Source organism: Salvia hispanica, chromosome 2 (assembly GCF_029641045.1).
Source record: "Salvia hispanica isolate PSC_SH4W2 chromosome 2, Shi_PSC_v1, whole genome shotgun sequence".
NCBI lineage: Eukaryota > Viridiplantae > Streptophyta > Magnoliopsida > Lamiales > Lamiaceae > Salvia > Salvia hispanica.
Genome location: NC_142693.1, coordinates 25,867,457 through 25,889,586, shown reverse-complemented (window position 1 = coordinate 25,889,586; position 22,130 = coordinate 25,867,457). Strand labels below are relative to the sequence as shown.

Genomic DNA, 22,130 nt, shown 5'->3' with positions numbered 1-22,130 from the left:
GGAATGCTATAATTTTGTAAAAATTATGATCATTTGATAAAAAAAAAAGTAAATTGATTCATTGAACATATTCAAGAGCCAAATTTGCAAAATAAAATGAAATACTCAATTAACTAACAAGCGGTTGGGCCCGCGTCAGATGGGGCCTACGTGGTGACGTGTCACGCTGACGTCGATCACCCGCATCAACACACAAATTCGTCAATTCACAAATTTATCACAATTTTTCTCCCAAATTGTCACCGATTAAGCTGAATTCTTTCCCCAATTGGCCAATTCGATTTGTATATGCAACCCTATGTCTATACCGCGAGCGAGGTCCGGACGGTCGACGCCGCTCCGTCAACCGGAGCCGGAGAAAATCGACGGCGACGGCAGCTGGGACACCCTCGAATGGACCAAAGTTGATGTATTGCCAATTTCATCGAAATGCGCCGTTTTTTCTGTAATTTCTAGGTTTTCGGAAAATGTGCGTGATTGATTTGTGATTTTCCCTTTTTTTTCCAGCAAGTTTCGACTTTGAGGCCTGTGCCGCAGGGATTGCAGCAGTTGTTGTTCGACGGGGAGTTTGTCATAGTAGAGGTGATGTTGAAAATTGAGCTTCTTTGGTGGTTGTGTGCCTATGAATTTGGATTTTATGATTTCTTGTAGTGTTTGATTTTGAGGATGTGAATTTGGATTATAGTTCGAATTAACTTATTTGAATTCTGTAGCTTCAAGATGCTAATCATAACTGTGCAATATGGAAATTTTTGTGGTAAGTCTAATGTAAGATTTCTGGATGATGACAAAATTTAGAAAAGCTTGTATTAAGTGAAGGTGTAATCTAGTGTTTTTACATGATTTATGGAGCATATCAGGATTTTAGCTTCTGGTAATCTGTGTATTGCTTAGAAGAGGTGTAATTTGTAAATTATGCCTTAGATTACAGACACTATATAAGGTCATTCTTGTTCTAGATGTTGCTAGAGAGTGGAGGGTGGTATATATTGGTAAGGATGCATATATGCTTTATGCTGATTGATGATATTTTGGAAAAAAGGAGCTATCTTCCACATTCTTTGCATCTTCAATAAGAATATTTTGGGGTGACTTAATTGAAGATTCATTTCCAGGGACATGGCGTTGTTCTTGTGAACACGGACGAGGCCGGAGATTTATATGTGACAAATTTTCGTCTTCTTTTCTTGGTAAGACACTAAAGTTCATTCCTCTGTTGCTAATACAGTCTCTTTCATTTTGTATTAAAATTTAGGGTGTTTCTACTTTATTGGCAGTTTGCCATATATCATGCTGATAAAACATTAAGGTTAGGACTGTAGTCTTGCACTTATTCTGGTTTGACTATTCTCATTACACAATTCGTATGGGGAATGGCCATCTGCACAAAGAAGAGCTATAGTTTAACTAATGAATAAGTATCTTGTGTGGAAGCCATTGTTAATAATTTTCAAATGATTTATTTACCCACTAAACTTTGAGCTGACTGCTTAGATGGCTAGATCTCATCCAGTCACATTAAAACTTGTTGAGTTTTGATTCGGTCTTCATCATCAGGACATATGAGTCAAATACAATCTTTTGTGCTTTACCTTATGAAATTCAACCACATTCGCATGAAAAATTCTGGATTGCATTTCTTTATAAATCAAAGTATTGCCTTTTTGATGTAATATTTGGAAAATAAATGTAACCTTTTGCTTATAGGACTGTTCCTTTTTTTCCTAGAGCGATGGATCTAGAAGCGTTATAGGACTTGGCACAATACCATTGGCGGCAATCGAGAAGTTCAGCAGAACTGTAAGTTGTAATGAATGGAGTCAGTAACCTTCAATCTTCTTCTATATGCTAGTTTGTCTATTTGTATATTTTGCTAGTATACATCCTTTGCAGATGTTAATCACAAAGAATTTTACATCCTAATAGTTTTCTATGTTAGGAATCATTGCAAATCATTTTCCAGAGTTGATCCGAATAGTTTTCTCCAATTTCTGTGATAGGCAATTTAAGCACTTTGCCCCTGCCCTACTTGTCACAGTATTTATTTTTCCAATGCAATAAAATTGTACTTTCCTAAGAAAAATGTGATGTTTTTATCTCATGGTAATTTTTGCTTTGTTTAATTTCTTTAACTCTCTCCATAAAGCAGATGTTTTGTTAGTTCATAATGCAAGATCTTAACTCTGATATTCTTTATTGACTGAAGGGTATGAAGCTTCCATCAGCTCCTAAGCAGATTGATAAGAATCCATCTCAACGATTGCTTCAGGTCATTGGTATGGTTCTTAGCATCATTTCTCAAAAAGTAAATATATCGAGAGGCGAGAGCAATCGAAAATAATTGGATCAGAATACTGAGATAGTTGAATGAAGGTTTTGAATTTTCTTGCGGTGAATGTCAGTTTAATCGTAAATTAGTACCCCCAATGATACCAAATTTCTGGGCACGCTTATTAAGAAGCCCACTTGTTTAGACCCTTCTTGTTGAAGGCAAATGGGATGGACGGAGTAACTTTTAGTTTTTGCATAAATGATGTTTGTCACTGTGTTTGTATCTCATGATTATGATGTGTGGTTGTTTGCATTTGATTGTATTATTCTTATAAACCTTTGCAGGTAAAGATATGAGAATTGTTGTCTTTGGCTTTCGGCCTCGGACGAAACAGGTCAGTCATCTTGGATTTGGAAGTTTATGTATATGATGATTTTCCTAGCCTACTTTGGTGATTATATTCATGACGTTTGTGGTATTCGATGAAGAGTTAAACAATTTCTAAAATAAGCTTGCCTAAAAACCTTAAAATAATTCTATTAAATTGTTTGGGTACTTACAAATTTATAGTATATTTATAATGCAAGGCGCTACGTAGAGTCAGAATCATATTTTTGGCGTGGGTTAAAAAGTAGTCCAAATTATTCACTTGGGCGACTAAATCAGTTTAACTTTTAAGCATCTCAGTTATGCTTTCTACTATTGATGCCGAAGATGGTCATCTGAATCACATTGTTATGCAATAAAATGCTTATTTTGCAGAGGCGTGCTGTGTTTGATGCTATATCAAGGTGGACTAGACCAGCTAGACTTTGGGATCTCTATGCTTTTGCTGCTGGAACTTCAAGATACAGTAACACGACCCCTAAAGTGCGGTTATTGAATGAGTACTTCCGGCTTCTTGGGTTAGAATCACGCAAAGCTTGCCCTAGAACACTTGAAGATGGATCATTCACACTGTCCAATGAATGGTGGAGAATCAGCAATTTGAACTCTAACTATACAATGTGCCCTACCTATCCATTTGCCTTGCTTGTTCCAAACTCCATAAGGTAAGAAAATCTATGCAGATCTATTTTTCCATGGGAGCCACTGCTAGAGTTTTATACTAATAGTTTTAGTGATTTCGATCATGCCTTTCCTTGCAACTTCTGTCAGCGATGTGGAGATACTGCAGGCTTGTTCCTTCCGTGCACGGTGTAGATTGCCTGTAATATGCTGGTGTAACCCAGGTATGAGCTGAATTCACATTATAATTTTTCTACGTATCATGTTGAAGTTAGACTAATTGGTTAGCTGCAGGAACTGGAGCTGTCCTAGCGCGATCTTCTCAACCACTGGTTGGCCTCATGATGAACATGAGAAGGTGATTATAGGATGTAAAATAATCCTGTCGGTCTGCTGGTTTGAAAGGGTTGTGAATGATTTCATAGATACTGTAATTTATGACTGTGATCATAGTGAGTAGTAGGAGTTCTAAACTAACTTGTAGTTTCATTCCTCTCTCATAATCCATATATTGTCTTCTGAACCCATACACTCTTTTTTGCAGCAATTCTGATGAGAAACTAGTTGCCGCACTTTGGACTCAACTTTCTGGAGTAAGGGAGCGCAGGAGGTAACTTATTTTCATTGAGTTTACATCAGTATTCATTTTCTTCTCTATAGTTCAACCATGTTTGGCTCTCCATGATCGTATTTGTTTTTTGTTATCAAGCAACTAAATCACCTGAAATTCATATTTTCAGTTTGAGGTATTTAACTAAAATATCTCCAGTACTTTCTTTGGTGAATCATCAAATCCATATTTTCATTTAGGAAGCTATATATAGCTGATGCAAGGCCTAGGAAAAATGCATTGGCGAATGGTGCAATGGGTGGTGGGTCAGAGTCCTCCGCCAACTACTCTCAGTCTGAGGTCTATCTAAATCCATAATCAAATTGTGCATCCTAACTTTTAGAAGCACTTATAATGTGTTCTGTAAGTGGTGCCTTCTTCTCATCCTCCCTTTTCCATTTTTCAGATCGTCTTCTTTGGTATAGACAATATACACGCAATGCGCGAGAGTCTTGCTCGGCTTAGAGACTATGTTGATACTCATGGTGCCAAATCTTCAGATGGGTTGTCTTCTTTTTTGGTATGATTTTGTTGCACCTCAAGAGAATAATCTGTTTATACACATTGGTTCTTTTTTGGGAGATTAATGATATACTTTAACATGTATAGCTGGGATTTTGTTTACATTTGTTGTTGCAATCACTCTTCACTCATTTACTGACATTTACTTTTTTGCAGTCTTTCATTAGTCTTCTTTCTGTAAAGTCCTTGTGTCCGCAAAAGGTTTTTTCTAAGGGATTGAAAAATCAGCATTCTTTCTCTTTAAGGGTTTATGTTATGATGTAAAGAAGAGAAAGTTCTGTTAACAAAGTTCTTCAGTTGTTTCCATCGATTTTATTAGTCATAATGTGGTGCGGTGATGTTTTCATCTTTCACAAATTATAGCAGAGTTAGGGGTTATAAGAAGTAATATTTAGTCTATTTGGTAGTAATATTTCTAAGTGTATACTTGTATTCTTGCCCTTCTATTGACAGAGGCATGGTGGATGGACTTGGGGAGGAGGAAATCTCAGCAGTATGTCTGCTTCAGTCTCAACTCTGGGGGACAGCGGTTGGTTGATACATGTTCAGAGTGTCTTGGCTGGCTCAGCTTGGATTGCTGCTCGAATTGCTCTAGAATCAGCTACGGTGCTAGTCCATTGTAGGTAGGATATTTTATTGTATCTTCCTGGTTGAACCTGTTTGCTGACTGGTCCTATTGGTGGTATAATATAATTGTTTCTTGATTCTGAAACCCTCACCCTTAGTTATCTAGAGATCATGACATAGGGCATATATATGTTGCTAGTGCTTTCTCTACAATAGCACTAATTAAATATGCATTAATATCTTTGGTCCTCATCAAGATACTTGGAAAATGGAACTCCATTTCTACTTTGGTAAGAGATGATATTTTTTTGTACTTATGTGTCATCCAGAACATATTATCTCTATCCAATATTCTGTGGAAGCCCATAACTGGGAGAAGAAACTTTAAAAGCTGTTTTATGTATGCAAAATTCAGAAAAGACGCAAGTTTTCAACCATAACACTTGAAGAATTTTTGTCTGCTTCAAATGGATAATTTGTTCATTTTGTGCATCATTTCAAAATCTAAACATTATTAAAGACCGAGAACAACTGATTGATTTGATCTTTTATGAATGATCCAAAATGATGTTTGCAGTGATGGATGGGACAGAACAACTCAGCTGGTTTCTCTTGCAAGTTTGTTGCTTGATCCATACTACCGGACATTCAAAGGTTTCCAGGTATGGTTAATTACTGTGTTTGATGCAATAGCCAATTATATAGATTGCATCTTGTTCATTAGGCCTGTTGTGTGATGATAATTAGGCTACTCCCTCCGTCCCATATATTGGCCTATTTTTATTGCCATGGGTTTTCAGGAATGTTGCTTTATGGTGTAAAGGTGAGTGGGTAGTAAAGTACTCCCTCCATCCGCGATAGGAGTCCCATTCCTATCCAGCACGGGTTTTAAGAAATGTTAAGAAAAGTGGGTGGGAGAAAGTTAGTGGAATATGAGTCCCACTTGTATATATTAGTTTTAAATGATATGTGAGTGGAGTGAGTTAGTGGAATGTGTGGTCTCTTTACCATTTATAGTAATTATGAACCGGACGGACCAAAATGAAAAAACGGGACTCCTATTCGCGGACAGAGGGAGTATTAGTTAAAGGTGTGTGAGTGATACAGGTGTTGTAAAAAGGAAATAGTCCAATATATGTGCCCAAAAAGGAAAACAAGTCAATATATATGGGACGAGGGAGTATGAGAAGAGATTGGCTTTTGTAACTGAGTTCAAATCTTTCTGAATAAACAGGCTCTTGTAGAAAAAGACTGGCTTGCATTTGGTCATCCGTTTTCAGATCGTCTGGGACTGCCTACTGTGTCGGGAAGTGAAAGCATTCCTGAATTTACACGGCAGGCATCTACTGGGAGTTTAACTTCATCTCCAAGTCGCCAATCATCTCCCCAGCCTAATTCTTCTCATGCACAAAATAATTGTTCACCTATCTTTCTGCAGGTAGATGTACTAGAAACATTGGTAGACCAATTGATGCTTAATTTTTGCTACCATTATGTTTTTGTCTCTGCTTGTTGAGATCATTCATGGAAGTAACTATCTTTTATGCTTAATTTTTGCTACCATTATGTTTTTGTCTCTGCTTGTTGAGATCATTCATGGAAGTAACTATCTTTTAGAAAGTAGATTTTGTAGCACCAGTTTAGTAAATGATTTTAGGGGGATTTGAAAAGGGCCATTGCTCCGCCTTAAATAATTAGAGCTAAAGAGCATGTTCTGTTGTGCATTTATGTTATAGTCACCACTCTACTATATTCAATGGGTTTAAGAAATACTAATGCTTAGATCTCAATTTCAGTAAGACTAAATTTTACTATGGCTATGGCAGTTGGACACCAGCTCATTATTTGCTTTAGTAACCAGTGCCAAAATAACATGAACAGATGAAGATTTGATCATGATTTTGGAAGTGATTATAGTCATTTGTCACTTATAGAAGCGCTGTCCAACTGGCATAGTTACAGTCTGACTATTTTTGTCCCAAAGATCCCTATTTGTGAATTGAGTTTTGTGATGAATATCTTACGACACCTTTTCTTTTCGGGTCACTGACTACAGTATTTTTCTACAGTGGGTTGATTGCATTTCCCAATTGTTACGAATGTATCCCTTTGCCTTTGAGTTTTCTTCGGTAATGTACCTTCATTCCAATGCATAATGAGATAGCTAATTCGATGATGTTACGCCATAATGCTGCTTGCTGACTCTATCTTATGGCTTTGCAGGTATTCCTGGTAGATTTACTAGACTGTGTTCTGTCCTGCCGTTTTGGAAACTTTTTCTGCAACAGGTATATGCCTTTTCTTTCCTTGCTAGCTCACTGCCATAATTATGTTACTTGTCTTCTTTGCAAGCTCCCTTTTTTATGTATAGTGTTTTTAGTAGGGATATTTGCTGAAATAAATCATAAAATAATGAACTATTGTGCAAATTCAACACAGCTTTAAAACATTTCAAGAATGCCACCATCTTTACTTAAATATGTGGGAACCCAACATCCCCAAACTTTACAATGAAATTTGGACGATGTATACTGCTGAATGACATTGTTTTAATGCTGAAAAAATTGGGGATGTTGGATTTGCCACAAATAGGAAGGTAATGATATTATTGAGACGTTTTAAAAGCTGTGTTCAGCTTACAAAGTAGAGTAGAACTTATGATCTATTATTCAACAATCACCAAAGACATACAAAGTTAAATCATGAAGCAGAGAGTTCATCAATAAAAGCTAGTTCTTTCTGATTACCTCCAATATCTGCTCATGTATAAAGTATATTTAGTACAATATGAATTATTATTACAATTGACAACCATGCTGTGTGGTGAGGAATTTTAGTTGGTAACCACGGCCATGATTATAGAAGTCTTTGCTTGGCTTTTGCATCATGCAACAAACAACTTGATGTGGAAACAATGTATTGATATTTTGGTTTATATTGCTCTTGTCTGATTTATTCTTTGTTAAATCAGTGAGAAAGAAAGGCATCAAGCTGGTGTTTATGATGCATGTGGGTGCATGTGGGTCTATTTGGCTGAGTTGCGGGATTCAGATAGGCCTTCTGGTCATTATAACCACTTCTACGACGCATCAAAATTTCAAGGTCCGTTATTACCTCCAGCAGCAGCTTTAGCACCAACGCTTTGGCCTCAGTTCCACCTTCGATGGGCTTGTCCATCAGAATCCCAAGGTGGAGAGTTAGAAACACACTGTAGAAACATGGCTGAGAAATTATCTGAATTGCAGAAGGTACGTAATTTGTTTCTATTCATCATTGTTCACCTAATTTTCCTCTCTTTCTGCTGTGTCGTATCTGTGCCTGTGGGACCTGAAAAGATCCTTTCTAGTTTAAAATCCTTGTGTTGCATGTATGCACAAATAATAGTGCGAGAATTCGCCAAATCAACAAGCCTAGACAGGGTGTGGAATAATGGATGCATGGTAGATTCAGTTTCATATGTTGGCATTTAATCGAGAACACAATATAAACCGCATTAACAGGAACTGTTTGTTTAACATAAGGAATAAGGAAGATGATATTTCCAATCCTTTTCAAGAAAACAAACAAAATTAAAATTGTGGTCTCCAAAAGAAATGACCACCTGTTAACCACCCCCCCCCCCTCCTCCCCGCGTGTGGGCCCGGCATGAATATGTCAATCAATCAGATATCAGGATCATGCTCGAAATAGGAAAGATTGGTAAGACATCATGATCAAAGACTGGTAGACGTGCTTGTCAATAAAATGTGCAGTAGAGGCCTTTCTTAAGGAGCATGACCTCTAAACTACGTTCTACTTTAAGTTGGAATAAGTACCTGAATTTGGATTCTTTTGTACAAGTAGGATAATCTAACTGGATTGGTATGCTTATATAGGTTTGGGTTTTCAGAAAGGCTTAGTATATAAGACGGGCTGGGACGGAAGGGTTCGTGATGGTGGTTTTATTGTTTCTGCTTACACAAAAAAACCCCTCTAGAAAAAGTTCTAGATTGCTTTAAAGCCCAATAATTCTTTCCCAATAATTGATATTATTGAAGAGTAATCAGGTAGTAATAAATGTTGGCAGGCAAAAGATCTAGCAGAGGCAAAACTTAGAGAAGCAACATCAGCTGTGGAGTCTTTGACAGATGAGTTGCGAAACGAGAAACTCAGCAGCAGCTCAGCCAGGGACTGGGCTAGGAGTGCCAAAAAGGAAAATGTTGCTATAAAACGGGCAATACAAGCACTCGGGTCCAAAGTCCATTTTTCCGAAGAAGGTGATTGCATTGTTAGCATCGAAAGCATAGCAACAGAGATCCCTCAAAAATCTCTCTTTTCCACTGCTGGCACGCGGAGTGATGAGAAACCAGATAGTCCCGTGTATGTTGCTCGTCATGAAGATGATGATGATTCCATCAACCCTATATGCCGGGTATGTGAATCTTTATGCCCTCTACGCACCCGCGAGGGAGGGTGTAGATGGCCTGAAGCTGGCTGTGCCCAGTGCGGTAGTCAGTTTGTCGGCCTAAAGGCTAACTTTGATGCTTTCGACCGGCTTTCTATATACGACAGCTATTTTGATTCACAATAGCAGCTTTTACAAGAATTTTTTGTGAGAAAAAAAATATAAAGACCCTCAGTTGGACACGGTCTTCGGGAGTGTATATACATCACGAACAGAGTTAGCACAAGCCGGACTCATTTCTGGCGATCCACATAGGTAGAAACAAGGCAAGTTCCTTCTTCTAACTCACTCTTATTGTCATCATGGATCAGGTAGTATGTATCATTCTGGTGAATAGAATCCCAACTCAATAGCTCTAGCTCTAATTTTTTTGCTATCCTTTAGATGAATAAATGCATTTTGTCACTTTCATACTTCAACTAAGATCAATAATACAATAAATTGAAATATCTTTGGAGGAATGGTCAGATGCATTTTGTCAGATGTAATGATTAATTTACTGTTTTGGCATATTCTGATAGATTCTACGTTCTGTGTTGCAAATTTTGTCATTGTATGAAATTGCTAACCAGTTGTGATTGTTAGAATAAATACATGTGTAGCTGTCACTTTAATTAAAAAAAAATTACTATGTAGCACATGCCATAAAATGATAGACTTGTGCTCCTCTCTCTCTAAGACACATAGAATGGATGCATCTATCCAAAAATGGATCAAAGGTATGGAGTGTGTATGGCTAGAAGAAGTAGACAACTCTCAACCACAAGTCTTATTCTTCATTTTTACTCTTGTCCTAAATTAATCGAGACATTATTTTCGACACAAGAATTAAGAAAGTGGTGTTTATTGAGTTACATGGAAGAAGAATTGAATTTGAAGAGAAAAATTAAAATAAGAGAAATTAAAGAGTTGATTTTTGCCAAAAACTGAAATGATTCATTTGCGTACGACAATTTTGGTGCAAGATTATATTTCAAGAACGAAGAATAAGAAAAGAAAGAAATACTGATAATGGAAAAACTGTAGAAAGATTTAATGAACCAAGAAAAAAAGGGGCAGCGCAGTTGTAAAAGAAAGTTCATGTTTTGAGTGTATAAACTACATTTTCTTCATAGAATAGACCATGATTATGAACACCATATATCTAATCCATTTACTTGAAGGATCAAAGAGGCTAGTCTTGAGACGGGGGAGGACCATCGTCTGGCTTCTTCTGTCCCTTCCTCTCGTTCCACCTCATCCATGCCCACCTCGCAACTAAAATTCCGCCTAAAGCATAAACCTGCGACCAGCCAGACACAACAGAAGATGAACGATTGTAGATCAGCAAGCATTACGATATCAAAAACGGTTTCCTATTCTCATTGACGCCAACTTAATTTGGTAAACAATAGTAGAAGGTAGAGATAATCACAATGTGATATCTCTAGAAAATGTGAACGTGCTCAATTATACGTTATAAAGTATCTATTCTTAGATTTTGATCCTAGGCTAATAACAAGAGGTTCAAATATACCTTAAGAAAGAATGTATTCTTTGTCAATCATAGGCTCATAGAAACAAGTTCGAATATGTTACAATAGTATGTATTTTTCTCAGATTTGATATCCCACCCCACCAAAATCATAAACAGAAAAGGTATTACATTTTTCACTGCTAGATACAACACGAATCACGGTTTAGAATAGGCTCAAAATCCTATGGCTATCACAATTTTACAAGAGAGAATTTGTTCCATAGATAGCATAGAATAAGCAAAAACTTGCCTATTAATCACAGTTCACGATAAACATTATAAACTGCAATCCTCCTATAACTTGGTATCTGGTCAAAGTTATGAATAAAACGACCAACTAAGCAACCGTGGCAATCAACCAACTGATCGAATTTCCATCCTACCTAACCACCTCACCAATTACAGTTTCAGTAATTCAGCAGTCGCCATAACATCCTTCAAGTTACAAGCAACCTTTTTTAAACCTTTTAATCAACTCAACAAACAAGAGATATTCAGCATATAACCTATACAATATCAAAGGAGCAAGATGAATACAGCTCCAGTCAATTCAGCAGTCTACATAACACTCTAGAAGTAACAAGCAACTTTTTTTAATTAACTCAATAAACAATATATATTCAGTATACAACTTAAAACAGAATCAAAGGAGCGAAATGAGTACAATTTCAGCCAATTCAGCAATCTACATAACATTCTAGAATTTACAAGCAACCTCGTCTTTTTTTCATCTTTTTCATTAACTCAATAAACAAACAGAAGAGATATTCAGCATATAACCTTGAGAACATCAAAATGAATTCAATTACAGTTTCAGTCAATTCAGCAGTCTACAGTTTCAAGCAATTTTTTTACCGTTTCAATTAAATCAATAAACAAGAGGATATCCAGCATATAACCTATACAGAATCAAATGAGCTAGATGAATATCAATTACAGTTTCAGTTAATTCAGCAGTTTACAAGTTCCAAGCAACTCTTTTTACCTTTTAAATTAAATCAAAGGAGTAAGATGAATATCAACTACAATTTCAGTTTAATTAACTCAATAATAAACAAGAGATATTCAGCCGTATCAAAGGAGCAAGACGAATATATCAAATAAATTCACACAATCATCATTCATCACATGCATCGAAACATATCTCAATCAAAATCAATTCGACCACGAAAGAATCAATACCTGCCACAAAATCAACGGATTAGTAGTCCGTCCAGCTGCATCAGCCTCCGCTTCCAATTTGATCTCCTCCACGCTCTGCCGCGGAAACGTCACGAATCCTGGCTTCTTCTCCTCATCCGCCGCCGATTTCAGCGGCTCCGCTGCTTCCACGGCGTGTTCCGGCTTAGCGTCGTTTTTCTTCGGGGGGAAGGGCAGCTTAATTGAGGCGAGTAAGTTCGTGAAGAAGACTACGAAGGGGTTCTTCTGCTCCTCCGCTATGCTGTTGGAGTCTCCCATTTTTCAACGCGGGGTTTTGGAGAGAGGTTTGGTGAGCTTTTAGCTATGGCGGAGGCAACAATAGAGAGAGAGAGAGTGAGAAAGAAGAGGAAGCTTGTGGAATTAAAATACCTGAAACGGCGCCGTTTGTGCCTCTTTTGTTCAACGACTTCGGGAATTAATTTCTTCTGCATATTTATTAATTTTATTAATATTATTGCTACTAGAATTTTTTTTTAAAAATCATTGACGTAGACAAATGGCGTGTAAGTTTTGATAAAACTACAAAGTTCACTAATCCAAACATTGTATTGATAGAGATGATCAAAATTATACAATCATAATTGAGGCGTATCTTTCATACACATATATTAAAGAACCACTATTTAGTAAATTAAGGGACCGTGAGATTTAAAAGGATGGAAACCGTTATTTTTGGAACTGTAGGCTGGTTTGGATACCAAAATTTTAGAAATGAAACTGTGAAAAATTATCGGAAAATTGTGAAAAATCAAGTCGAAACCACAAAATCCATTGAAAACTGGCGGTTCAGAACCGTGAAAGACTGTAAAAAAAACCGCTGAAAAACCATTGGTTCAGAACTGGAACCAAAACCGAAACCAGCGGTTTTGAAACCAGAACAGTAACAGCGAAACATCCTCGCGGTTTGGTTCTAGCTTGACGATTTTCGAAACCGAAACCGTCGATTCCGGAACTGTGGGCATTTCTAGACTATGGAAACAAGTGTATTGAAAATCAGATTTGATATAGGAATTAGCAAAAATTGTTTTAATAGAAAATTGTAGCCGACGAAATTTATTACTGTTGGAAATAACGAAGCATGGTTGTTAGCTAGCTGTATGCATCTCATTTTTATGTATCTCATTAATGAATATTAATTGATAATGTAGCACGTGATTATGAATTTATGAAAATATTGATTTTTGCGTAAATCTATTTAAAAATACGAGTTTATGGAAAAACAGAGTGGATATATTAATGCCAAATGGAGAAGTCAAATAAAAATCGAGAATTCGAAAAAAAAAATTGTGTTATGGAAATTAATTATCATAGTGTCGACATTTGTTCGGATCTCCACAAGACAAAAAGTTGAGTGTAAAATACAAAATTATTAATACAGTCCAATAAAATTTGAACAAAAAAGTTGGATCCCTTTAGAAGAGATATTGACGTTTCTTGACAAAAAATGCCAAATAAAAACTATGGTGTCAATATATTCCGATATTTATAGTATTATTTAAATGTGAAACAGTAAATCTAAAATTTCACTCATTTTATAAATCAAACATTCCTAAATATATTTTAAGTGAAAAACACCACACATTAAAACACAATATCCAAAATATGTACAAAAAAAACATTTTGAGCATTGAAAGGTTGAAAACACATTCTATATGCAGTCTAATAATACACAACTACCATCACCCGTATTTGATGATATCCCGACCTCAAATCTATCTTAGACGACACTCTTGTTTCTCATTCGAGAAATCAAGCCTATAACCACCCCATCCTCTCCTATAACTGTCCCATTTTTCGAAAAAATATGTATATAGCATAAGAAATTCAATCAAATGAGGCAACAGCAAGTGCAACCCCAAGATCATTCGAAGTTCCAGATACATACATTCTGTAGGTTTCTATGTCCTGTTGATGGAGCTTTGGGGATGAGGCAGCGTAGTAGCTTCCACTCGCAGGGTCACGCTTAGAGAATATGATCTCCCTTAGGATAGGCTCGTGGCCGTTGAGGAGATTGCCCATGCTCAACACTCTCCTCCATGACTGGTTTGCTGTGGGTGGAGGAAACATGCTGAGGATTAAGTCCCTGTCGTCTGACCTTATTTGTTGCTTCTTGTCGAATTCCTGGTGTATACAAACAGCATCGTTATCGAACAATGGCAGTTACCGTTCAACGAAGAGTTGGGGAGGAATCCAGTTGAAGCTTACCCTTTGGGTATCATTGTGGACATTGGCAGAGCTTGTTCCCATATTTGGGAGGTAGAAGTTGAAGCAGTCGGTGAAGATCGCTTGGCCAAGGTATGGTGATTGCAAGAATTTGACATGAAGAGATGCCGCGAGTAGAACTAACTTCTCAATGTGTTCGAAAGTAGTGGATAGCCTCCTGAGGTCCTCAAGAACTTCGGTATCAGTGGCCGTATTCTGTGCTGTATTAGGATCAGTAAATTGTTACTTCGAAGTTGCAACCGTATATAATTACATAAGCAACATGTATTAAGGGAAAGTTACCTAGGAAAATTCTGAGAACTGATGCAATGGTTATGTATAACTGTTCTATTTTTATGTTCATCTGCTTTAAATCACCGAACGAGGTCCGGTTAAGAGTGTCGGCTGCTGCTCTGAAGGCAGCACAGACCATTTCTTCCAGCAGTTGGTATGGTCTTAGAGTCTCCAGGTAATGAAGAACCTGATTTCAGGTAATAAATGTCCAACATGACTGAAGAAATCGATGAAATGGAATCTACAACTCTGTCGAAATAATAGTAAGAAAAAAGACACGATTATGATCAGTAAATGTAGAACCTTTTCTCCTTCTCTATTCGGGTCCCAAAGTGGTTTCTGTTCAGAAGCAGGCACGGCAGGGGCTTCATTCCAGATCTTTCTCCATGAGTTCCCCGGATCAGACATTCTATCCGAAAGTTTTCCACGAGGAGGCCATGAACTGGACTCAGATGCACCATTTTCCTCACTTTCATCGTTTTCCCAGTCCCGTGGTGAATGCCATCGGATAAAATCTTCGAAGACAGCATCTGGATTTGCAGCCTTGAAAGCAGACATATCTGCAGTCAGGTTACAATACATGGCATGAGAAAATGATTTTTATATATATGCGTGTGTGCAAAGCACGACATATCTATGTAGAATGCATCTTAAACACTTCAGATATGCTTTTATATCGTCAAATAGAGAACTTCTAGGGCTAGATACGAATAAATGATATGCAATGGCTTGCCAACATAGGTTTAATGTGAACAGAAATAAGAGTTCTGGAGGCTAAATCATACCAAGTGAAAGAGAATGTACAAGGATTTATTGAAAAATAAGTTTCAAGTTCAGAAGCTAGAAATACAATATTAAGTTGAATAATTCAGGCATAATAAAGAAAGTCAATCACCTGAGGCCAAAATTTCTGTTTCGAGTTGAGCAGAGAAGCTCTGCAATGGCATGCACGAAACAATTGTCAGTTCACATATAAGTCTAACAAAAACGAATTAGGAACATACATAATATATTTTTCAGCAACCAAACCAGCAAAAAGTCGAATTTATTAACACCAATAGTTTCCCAATGGTCACTTTAGTGATTTGATGTGAAACGCTTACTATCAAATTGTTGATCACAAGACTAATTTCCACGAAATGACATTACAAATTAAGAGAGTCATGTTTAGACAGTGAAAATATCATATCAAATGGTAATTTTTGCTTACATATGAATCACCCAAGGCTACAGCAGCTTTCAGACGTTCTTCGTGCATGTCTTCTGTCATTGGAGGTGGTTCCTATAGTAAAGTCAGAAAGATATAAGTTTACCGTTGTTTGAGACAAAGCAGCAGAAAGTGAACTACCAGGGTGATCGGAGCACGCATAATCTTGTTCGACTTTAAGAGCATCATCGGCTTTGCCACATTAGCTGCATCATTGCTGGCATTTAGGGATGATTGTTAGCAAATGCAGAAATATGAAGTATCTATAATAACTCACTACTTGCATTCGAGAACCAACTACCAAGAAAGCAATCTCAGAATTTATGAAGGATAATCTCGTCAATGGCTTCACTTTAAACAACTTAATAATGCAAGTACACACATTAATATAAGAGATTCAAGAACTTACACGAAACAAACATCGAGAATTTAAGACGATTGTTATCTATAAAACAAAAAAAACACATGTTGCATAATCTGCAAAAAAGGTTCTACATAGATATATTCAGTATCTTAATTACCTAAATTCTTAGTATTATCTTTTATACCTACTGTCTTTCCTGTCAGAACCTTCTTTACTAGCTCCGCGAGAAGAAGAAGAAGAAGAAGAATTGTGCGTTGGAAACTGAAGATCTTCCTGCAGTTAAATGGATACTAAACGTAAGAAGGTGGATGGCAGCATAATAGAAAAATCACAAGGAACAAAATCAAAACAAAACAGCAAGACCTGGGAAGTCATAGTGTCATTTGCATCAACAAACTGTCCTTCTGCCTCTCTATGCTTTTGATCAATGCACACAGCAAGCTAAATATACAACGTGAGAGCTTTAAATGCTATGTCACGGGACATTAAAAAGGATAAATAGAGAGAGAGAGAGAGAGAGAGAGTCAATTGGACCAACCATGTGCAGTTTCTGGTTAATCAAACAAGTGGACAGGTCGATTGGGCCACTGGATGGCATTCTTGGTAGTGATTGTGATTCTTCCCAACACCAGCGAACCTCGCGAACGAACTCTATCCAGAGTACGGAAATTGCTAATCAAATAAACAAGATGAAGAGCAATGAGAAAATTGCGAAATGATAGGTCAGGCAAAAAACGAATACACTGTTTTACAATAAGTTCCATTAACAGAAATACCTCGTATACTACAGTTCCCAAACCAAAGAGCATGTAAACAGAACTGTGCGAAGAGTGATTCCTGCGGAGCGCCTTTAATGGATCGAGAATTTTTATGCTCAGTTGGAGAGGAATTCATCTCTGTTTCCACAGCTGCAAATTAAAGAAAATGATATTAACTAAAGAAACAATTCGGGGAGATAATGGATCTTTGAAACTAGCATTGACGAATTGAATTTTTTGAGACAAAAAGTTCAGTAAGGGACAGTTCTTATCTAAGAATCAAATAACTAAGATACAACAACAATGAGAAAAAAATGTATGCACCCTCATGAAAGAGATCTTTTAGCACACGGTCAAGAACTGTCTGTGGAGGTACAACTGCTGAAGACTTCAAAGCTTCAGAACCTGAGTTTGCAAAAACTAAATTAGAAGACATACAGTATTTTAAAAATTACTGGAAATTTAATTTTTCAACATGGTCGGAGAACATAATCAGAAGTCACTATGAGAAACTACATCATGTGTCAACAACAATTCACATTTGATACATGAACTTATGCAGTAGGAGAATTTCAAACCTGATATAAAATCCTCAATGAACTTGGCCTCTGATGACATTTCCAGTGCCTTAACTAGAAGGTGCAGCTGGGACGCAAATCCAATAGTGCTTCCACCAGAAACGTCACTGCTAAAAATGGATGAATACAAATCATTCCATTTCGTCAACAAGGATTGGAACTATTTCAGCTATGAAATATTTGATAGGAAGAAGAGAAGTTAGCTTCTCTCCCTTAGGTTAAACAGAACTATATACTTCATAAACATTGGGATTGGGACAAATATTTTGTATTTCAAACAAACTTTTACTAGGTGAGGAGTTGATGGTAATATAATTTCCAAAAAAGAGCCATGAAGAAACAGAAGTATGGAATAAGGCTAACAGAGTAGAATCAACAAATAGATAGAACGTGTAAAATATTAGTTCAAGAGTCCAAGTCCACATATATTGCCCATATAGATGTTATTCTCCTTTACTTTATGCAACACTTTCCCTTTTCCGACAGTTTAAACAAGTTGCTTGCAGCTGACAACATGGTGTGCTAAAAATAAAAAATTCTCAAAACATGATGGGGAAATTTTGAAAATCCCACATATTACAACGGTGTTCTTACAGATATTCAGATAGGCATGGACTTAAGAACCACTTATCAGCTTCTACTGGTGAGGCATTCTCTAGTTCAGCCATATCTAGTGAACTTTCAGCTGTTATCTCTAACCATATGGCAAGCAACTCAAATCCTGCATAAGAAAAATCATGGCACTTAGGAATCCAAGATATACCATCGGGTATAATGCTAATATTATGTACTGTTCTTGATAATCAGTAAAAAAGACTTTGACCAACACAAATTGGGCAACAAAAACAAATTTTTAATATAGCTAGCAGAAGTGTTTCACCGTTTACTGGGTCCTCTGCAGAATACCACTTGCTCCAAGGAAAATTGTCATCCCATTGAGCTTTCACATGATTATCAACCTCAGGATTTTCACTGGATCCTGTGATGTCAGCATCAGGATCATGAATTTCATCCTCATCATCATGGATGGGAGTTCTGTAGGTTAGCTTCATCTTAAAATGGACTTCAAAATGATTCATAGACCAGTCCACAGCAGTATAGGCCTTGGGAATATATCCAGAAAATGGATTTTTGTAAGTAAACGGCATAACAGTTAATCCCTTAGTAATTGAAGCCAATTCCCAAAAGGAAAACTGATACCAATATTGCAGTGGAACATGCTAAGGCATTCGGTACACATACAACTATACAAAACAAAGCTATCAAAATAATAAGCAATTCGAGTAATTATTGAAATGCATCTGCTATGCAAATGAATACAGTCATGTTCCATGTGTGTTCCATAGATGTTAAACCCCAGAAGAGAAAAAAATTACCAGTGTGTGTGTGAGAGAGAGAGAGAGAGAGAGAGAAAGAGGGAACTCACAAATTTGGATACAAACAGCTCGTACAGTCCTTCTAAATGCATAAGCTTTACTGGAACCTGGCTGGCAATGCGGTCAGCTTCAAACCTTCTAGTGAAAACAGTTCCCATATTTTGAATACCAATATATGCTTTACGCGAAGAATCATGAACAGGAACAAAGGCAGGCCATAGGCTGCAAAGGATGAGCAATCCCAACACATATTAACAGCACTTCATTATTAGTCCTCAGTGAAAAGAAGTAAAGCAACTTATAAGTGTAAACGTGAGCACCGAACTACATTATGACCAAAGAAGATGAAAGCAAGAGGGTAGAAGGTCATGAAATCCAACATACATCAAATTTGGAAATCTGGTTGTACAAGATAAAATTACATTAACACAGTTGGGATAAGCAAATACAAATATCGGCACCTAAACTAATACTATGCAATTGTTTTCTTATTCTTCCTTACAATCTTCTAAACTGTTCCAAGAAGCTCACTCTGCTAGCTTGATTGTGTTATATTTGGTAGTAATTGAACATATTTAATACATCCTCCAGCCATTTGTCCACATTGTGAACTCCTAAGAAGTTTTTATAGGGACAATGAATAAGCCATGAGTTTCTAAAAACACTTGGCTTCTAAATGCTCTGGAAATCTCAGCCAGTAAGATTTTTATCTACATCCAATTGATCCTCAAGTTTATCGACATTCTAGATCCCTAGAGTTTTACTGTTCAGCTCACTGCCCCTCATTACCTATGCTCTTAAGACTGAGACCATTTCTTTAATTTACAAAATATACCAATGTTGGAAATGTAAGGAAGAAACACTTGAGCAAGAATACAATAGCAGTCAAACCATGAACAGTTGGACAAAGCAATCGCAACTGCACTCAAAAGTTTGCTTGCCTCTGGTGCATCAAGAACTACACCACTCGCACTTTGCGGAGCAATCACCTGACAGTTTGAGAACAATGAGCTCAGAGGTATTATCCAAAAAACAATAGTTTACACACACACATGGAAAGAGAGAGAGAGAGAGAGAGAGAGAGAGAGACCACAAACTCCTTCACCCCAAATGAAAGCTGCAGATCGTGCAATGGATGATCCCAATCAAGGGTTTTACCTGAGACGGTAAGATATCCTAGTAAGAAACGTGCTAGAGAAAAAGCGCCTTCTAAGAAGGTAAATTTTGTAGTTAAGTTTTCGTATGAGTACCATCATCAACTGTTGCAAAATAGTACTCCATGCAATAACTTTTTGTAGCATATTTGAATTCAGATTTGATCTTGTACAAATCTTTTAGCTGATTCACCTGAACAGCACCCTTTGCCTATGACCAAATAGAACAGAAGTCAATCTGCACATCAAGTGCAAATTATTTATGGATATAACTAAATGCAATTTAAAATAAAGCCAACTTGTGATATTGGTTTTCAACAGAGCCTCTCCTGAAGATTTATCAGGCAAAGCAGAAACTAATTTGACAATGACAAAGATTCAGTTTTTTACCATACCCCACAGCTACCTCAATGACATTATTTGCAGCTGTATATAGTAGGATTTGATATGGAACCATCAAGATCTTGTGACTTAACAGAAACATGATTCGAGCAACATAGCTACATATTAGCCTTCTAATTCGGTTCAAATAGATAAAAGAAAGGAAAAAGAAATAAAGTTTAAGGTTGCTGCTTGACAGTATAGAAGGAGTTATCTAATTTGAACAAATCCGCCAGGGAACAAGGCTTACCAATAGGTTCTTTGGGCCATCAGCGAACCACTGTCGACAGACGGCCTCTATCTCAGAAATGAACCTAAAAGGTTATGCAGCTGTTAGCAGTGTGCTCTTTTTGAAGATAACCTAATATGTATTGCCAGTACACTGCCATACCTTTCCCATGACGAGGCAAGAGTAAAATCATCAAAATGCTCAAACTGCAGAAATTAGACAAATTCACATTTAACAATTTTGCTTGGATAAAACCATATTAGTAACAATTATAATCTAGGTCACACCTCCTCTTCATCATCATTGTCCTCCATGATGCCTTTTGAATTGTCGGCTGACTTCATATGGATAACAACTGCTGCAAAAAGCCAACTAGTAAATACAGTGATTAAAGACTTTTTTTGGAGAATAAGGATGCACTAGTAATGCTCTTATGAGATGGATACTTCAGTGATCGAAACGTCAAGAGGATCTAGTGGCTTGTTTAGATCAAGGTGAAAATTAAAACAACCAAAGAATATGAGCTTCCAAGGCCTAGGTCTCCTCAATAAGTCATACAAACGGCAGCCACTAGAATATTTAGCAAAATATATACTCCTATCTTCTTTTACAACAATCGAAGCTCAATCTATGAAGAGGAGGCACATACAATCAGGGAAAAGATGGAATCTCTCCCCTACACTTATAATCAGGCTATTGTTTGATAAATTGGGTGTCATGATGATGAAAATCGAAGCTATAGTTAGATAGCAATAGATAATTCTTCTTTTCCTCATTGCTTTATACAGAAATCTGAATGAAATGCATATCACATTTTCACATCATTGAAATTAAACCGGTCGATTTACCTAACTCAAAATACTTCGACTGTTAATGTCGAAAGTTCAACAAAATGACTTAAAACCAGATAACATTTTTCTAATAGATGCAAAAAAGCTGCAAAATTCACTTGAGAAACACCAAAACGACGCTCCAGTTGCAAATTGAGATCACATATTCAATAATCCATATTCGTATAAATCGCAATTAATAATCGATAGCAATCCGCGGAATTCGAATGAGGAACAGAAAATCGCACCTCGCCGGAGTTTGTCGTCTTCAACAAAGAGAATTGCAAGATTTTCGACTGTTACAGTTGCATTTCTGCATATTGTTCAATTGGATTTTGACTTTCTTTATTAATTAGAATTGAACGAAATTCTAAATTTAGTGGAGAATGAAAATTAATTTGATCCAAATATCCAAATAAATTTTAATATTTCGATTGAGTTCGACTCAATTCGTTATTAGAGCTTGCATTTTATAAAGTTATCAAATTTCATAGTTTTTGCAATTTCTCTGTCATTTCAGTTTTTTTTTTCAATATTTATGATGAAATATAATGCTATATGCTTATATATTTTACATGGGCAATGATTAGTAATTTAATTAAACTTTACCTTGAACCT

General features: G+C 36.7%; 3 protein-coding genes across 10 annotated transcripts; 1 reads left to right on the top strand and 2 right to left on the bottom strand.

Annotated features, from left to right (window-relative positions):
- Positions 1–227: 227 nt before the first annotated feature.
- LOC125218778 (Myotubularin-like phosphatases II superfamily) lies at positions 228–9,884 on the top strand. 3 transcript variants are annotated; one of them, XM_089064535.1, is made up of 19 exons: positions 228–403; positions 508–582; positions 1,116–1,190; positions 1,729–1,800; positions 2,207–2,276; positions 2,617–2,666; positions 3,035–3,324; positions 3,431–3,504; positions 3,575–3,638; positions 3,825–3,890; positions 4,091–4,190; positions 4,297–4,410; positions 4,866–5,035; positions 5,557–5,641; positions 6,214–6,417; positions 7,049–7,108; positions 7,203–7,267; positions 7,951–8,227; positions 9,046–9,884. In XM_089064535.1, the coding sequence occupies exons 1-19, from the start codon at positions 299–301 to the stop codon at positions 9,547–9,549; spliced, it is 2,520 nt and encodes an 839-aa protein (XP_088920661.1). In that variant the 5' UTR covers positions 228–298; the 3' UTR covers positions 9,550–9,884. The 3 variants fall into 3 exon arrangements, with proteins under 3 accessions (XP_088920661.1, XP_047976515.1, XP_088920662.1); XM_048120558.2 differs by having other exon boundaries at positions 228–409; XM_089064536.1 differs by lacking the exons at positions 228–403; positions 508–582 and having other exon boundaries at positions 1,157–1,190; positions 1,708–1,800.
- Positions 9,885–10,432: 548 nt separating this feature from the next.
- Positions 10,433–12,509, bottom strand: LOC125218802 (uncharacterized). Its single transcript, XM_048120578.2, has 2 exons — positions 12,122–12,509; positions 10,433–10,705 (listed from the first exon to the last, which is right to left on the bottom strand). The coding sequence occupies exons 1-2, from the start codon at positions 12,395–12,397 to the stop codon at positions 10,598–10,600; spliced, it is 384 nt and encodes a 127-aa protein (XP_047976535.1). The 5' UTR covers positions 12,398–12,509; the 3' UTR covers positions 10,433–10,597.
- Positions 12,510–13,742: 1,233 nt separating this feature from the next.
- Positions 13,743–21,937, bottom strand: LOC125201857 (Rab3 GTPase-activating protein catalytic protein). 6 transcript variants are annotated; one of them, XM_048100134.2, is made up of 23 exons: positions 21,761–21,937; positions 20,970–21,054; positions 20,845–20,888; positions 20,704–20,767; positions 20,169–20,283; positions 20,009–20,076; positions 19,810–19,907; positions 18,969–19,140; positions 18,423–18,645; positions 18,137–18,263; positions 17,543–17,652; positions 17,289–17,369; positions 16,983–17,114; positions 16,745–16,878; positions 16,570–16,647; positions 16,391–16,479; positions 15,984–16,059; positions 15,846–15,917; positions 15,531–15,570; positions 14,939–15,195; positions 14,645–14,822; positions 14,345–14,562; positions 13,743–14,260 (listed from the first exon to the last, which is right to left on the bottom strand). In XM_048100134.2, exons 2-23 carry the CDS (start codon positions 21,024–21,026, stop codon positions 13,964–13,966), a joined length of 2,730 nt encoding a protein of 909 aa, XP_047956091.2. In that variant the 5' UTR covers positions 21,027–21,054; positions 21,761–21,937; the 3' UTR covers positions 13,743–13,963. The 6 variants fall into 6 exon arrangements, with proteins under 6 accessions (XP_047956091.2, XP_047956090.2, XP_047956089.2 ...); XM_048100133.2 differs by having other exon boundaries at positions 20,970–21,040; XM_048100132.2 differs by having other exon boundaries at positions 20,970–21,037.
- Positions 21,938–22,130: the final 193 nt, after the last annotated feature.

Coding starts and splice junctions, on each gene's coding strand:
- LOC125218802 (XM_048120578.2), bottom strand. CDS start 12,397: ATGGGAGACTCCAACAGCATAGCGGAGGAGCAGAAGAACCCCTTCGTA. Junction 10,706..12,121: donor ATCCGTTGATTTTGTGGCAG/GTATTGATTCTT, acceptor GGCTGGTCGCAG/GTTTATGCTTTAGGCGGAAT.
- LOC125218778 (XM_048120558.2), top strand. CDS start 299: ATGTCTATACCGCGAGCGAGGTCCGGACGGTCGACGCCGCTCCGTCAA. Junction 3,891..4,090: donor GGAGTAAGGGAGCGCAGGAG/GTAACTTATTTT, acceptor ATTTTCATTTAG/GAAGCTATATATAGCTGATG. Junction 5,642..6,213: donor GGACATTCAAAGGTTTCCAG/GTATGGTTAATT, acceptor CTGAATAAACAG/GCTCTTGTAGAAAAAGACTG.
- LOC125201857 (XM_048100134.2), bottom strand. CDS start 21,026: ATGAAGTCAGCCGACAATTCAAAAGGCATCATGGAGGACAATGATGAT. Junction 16,060..16,390: donor TCTGACAGGAAAGACAGTAG/GTATAAAAGATA, acceptor CCTAAATGCCAG/CAATGATGCAGCTAATGTGG. Junction 14,823..14,938: donor CGAATAGAGAAGGAGAAAAG/GTTCTACATTTA, acceptor ACCTGAAATCAG/GTTCTTCATTACCTGGAGAC.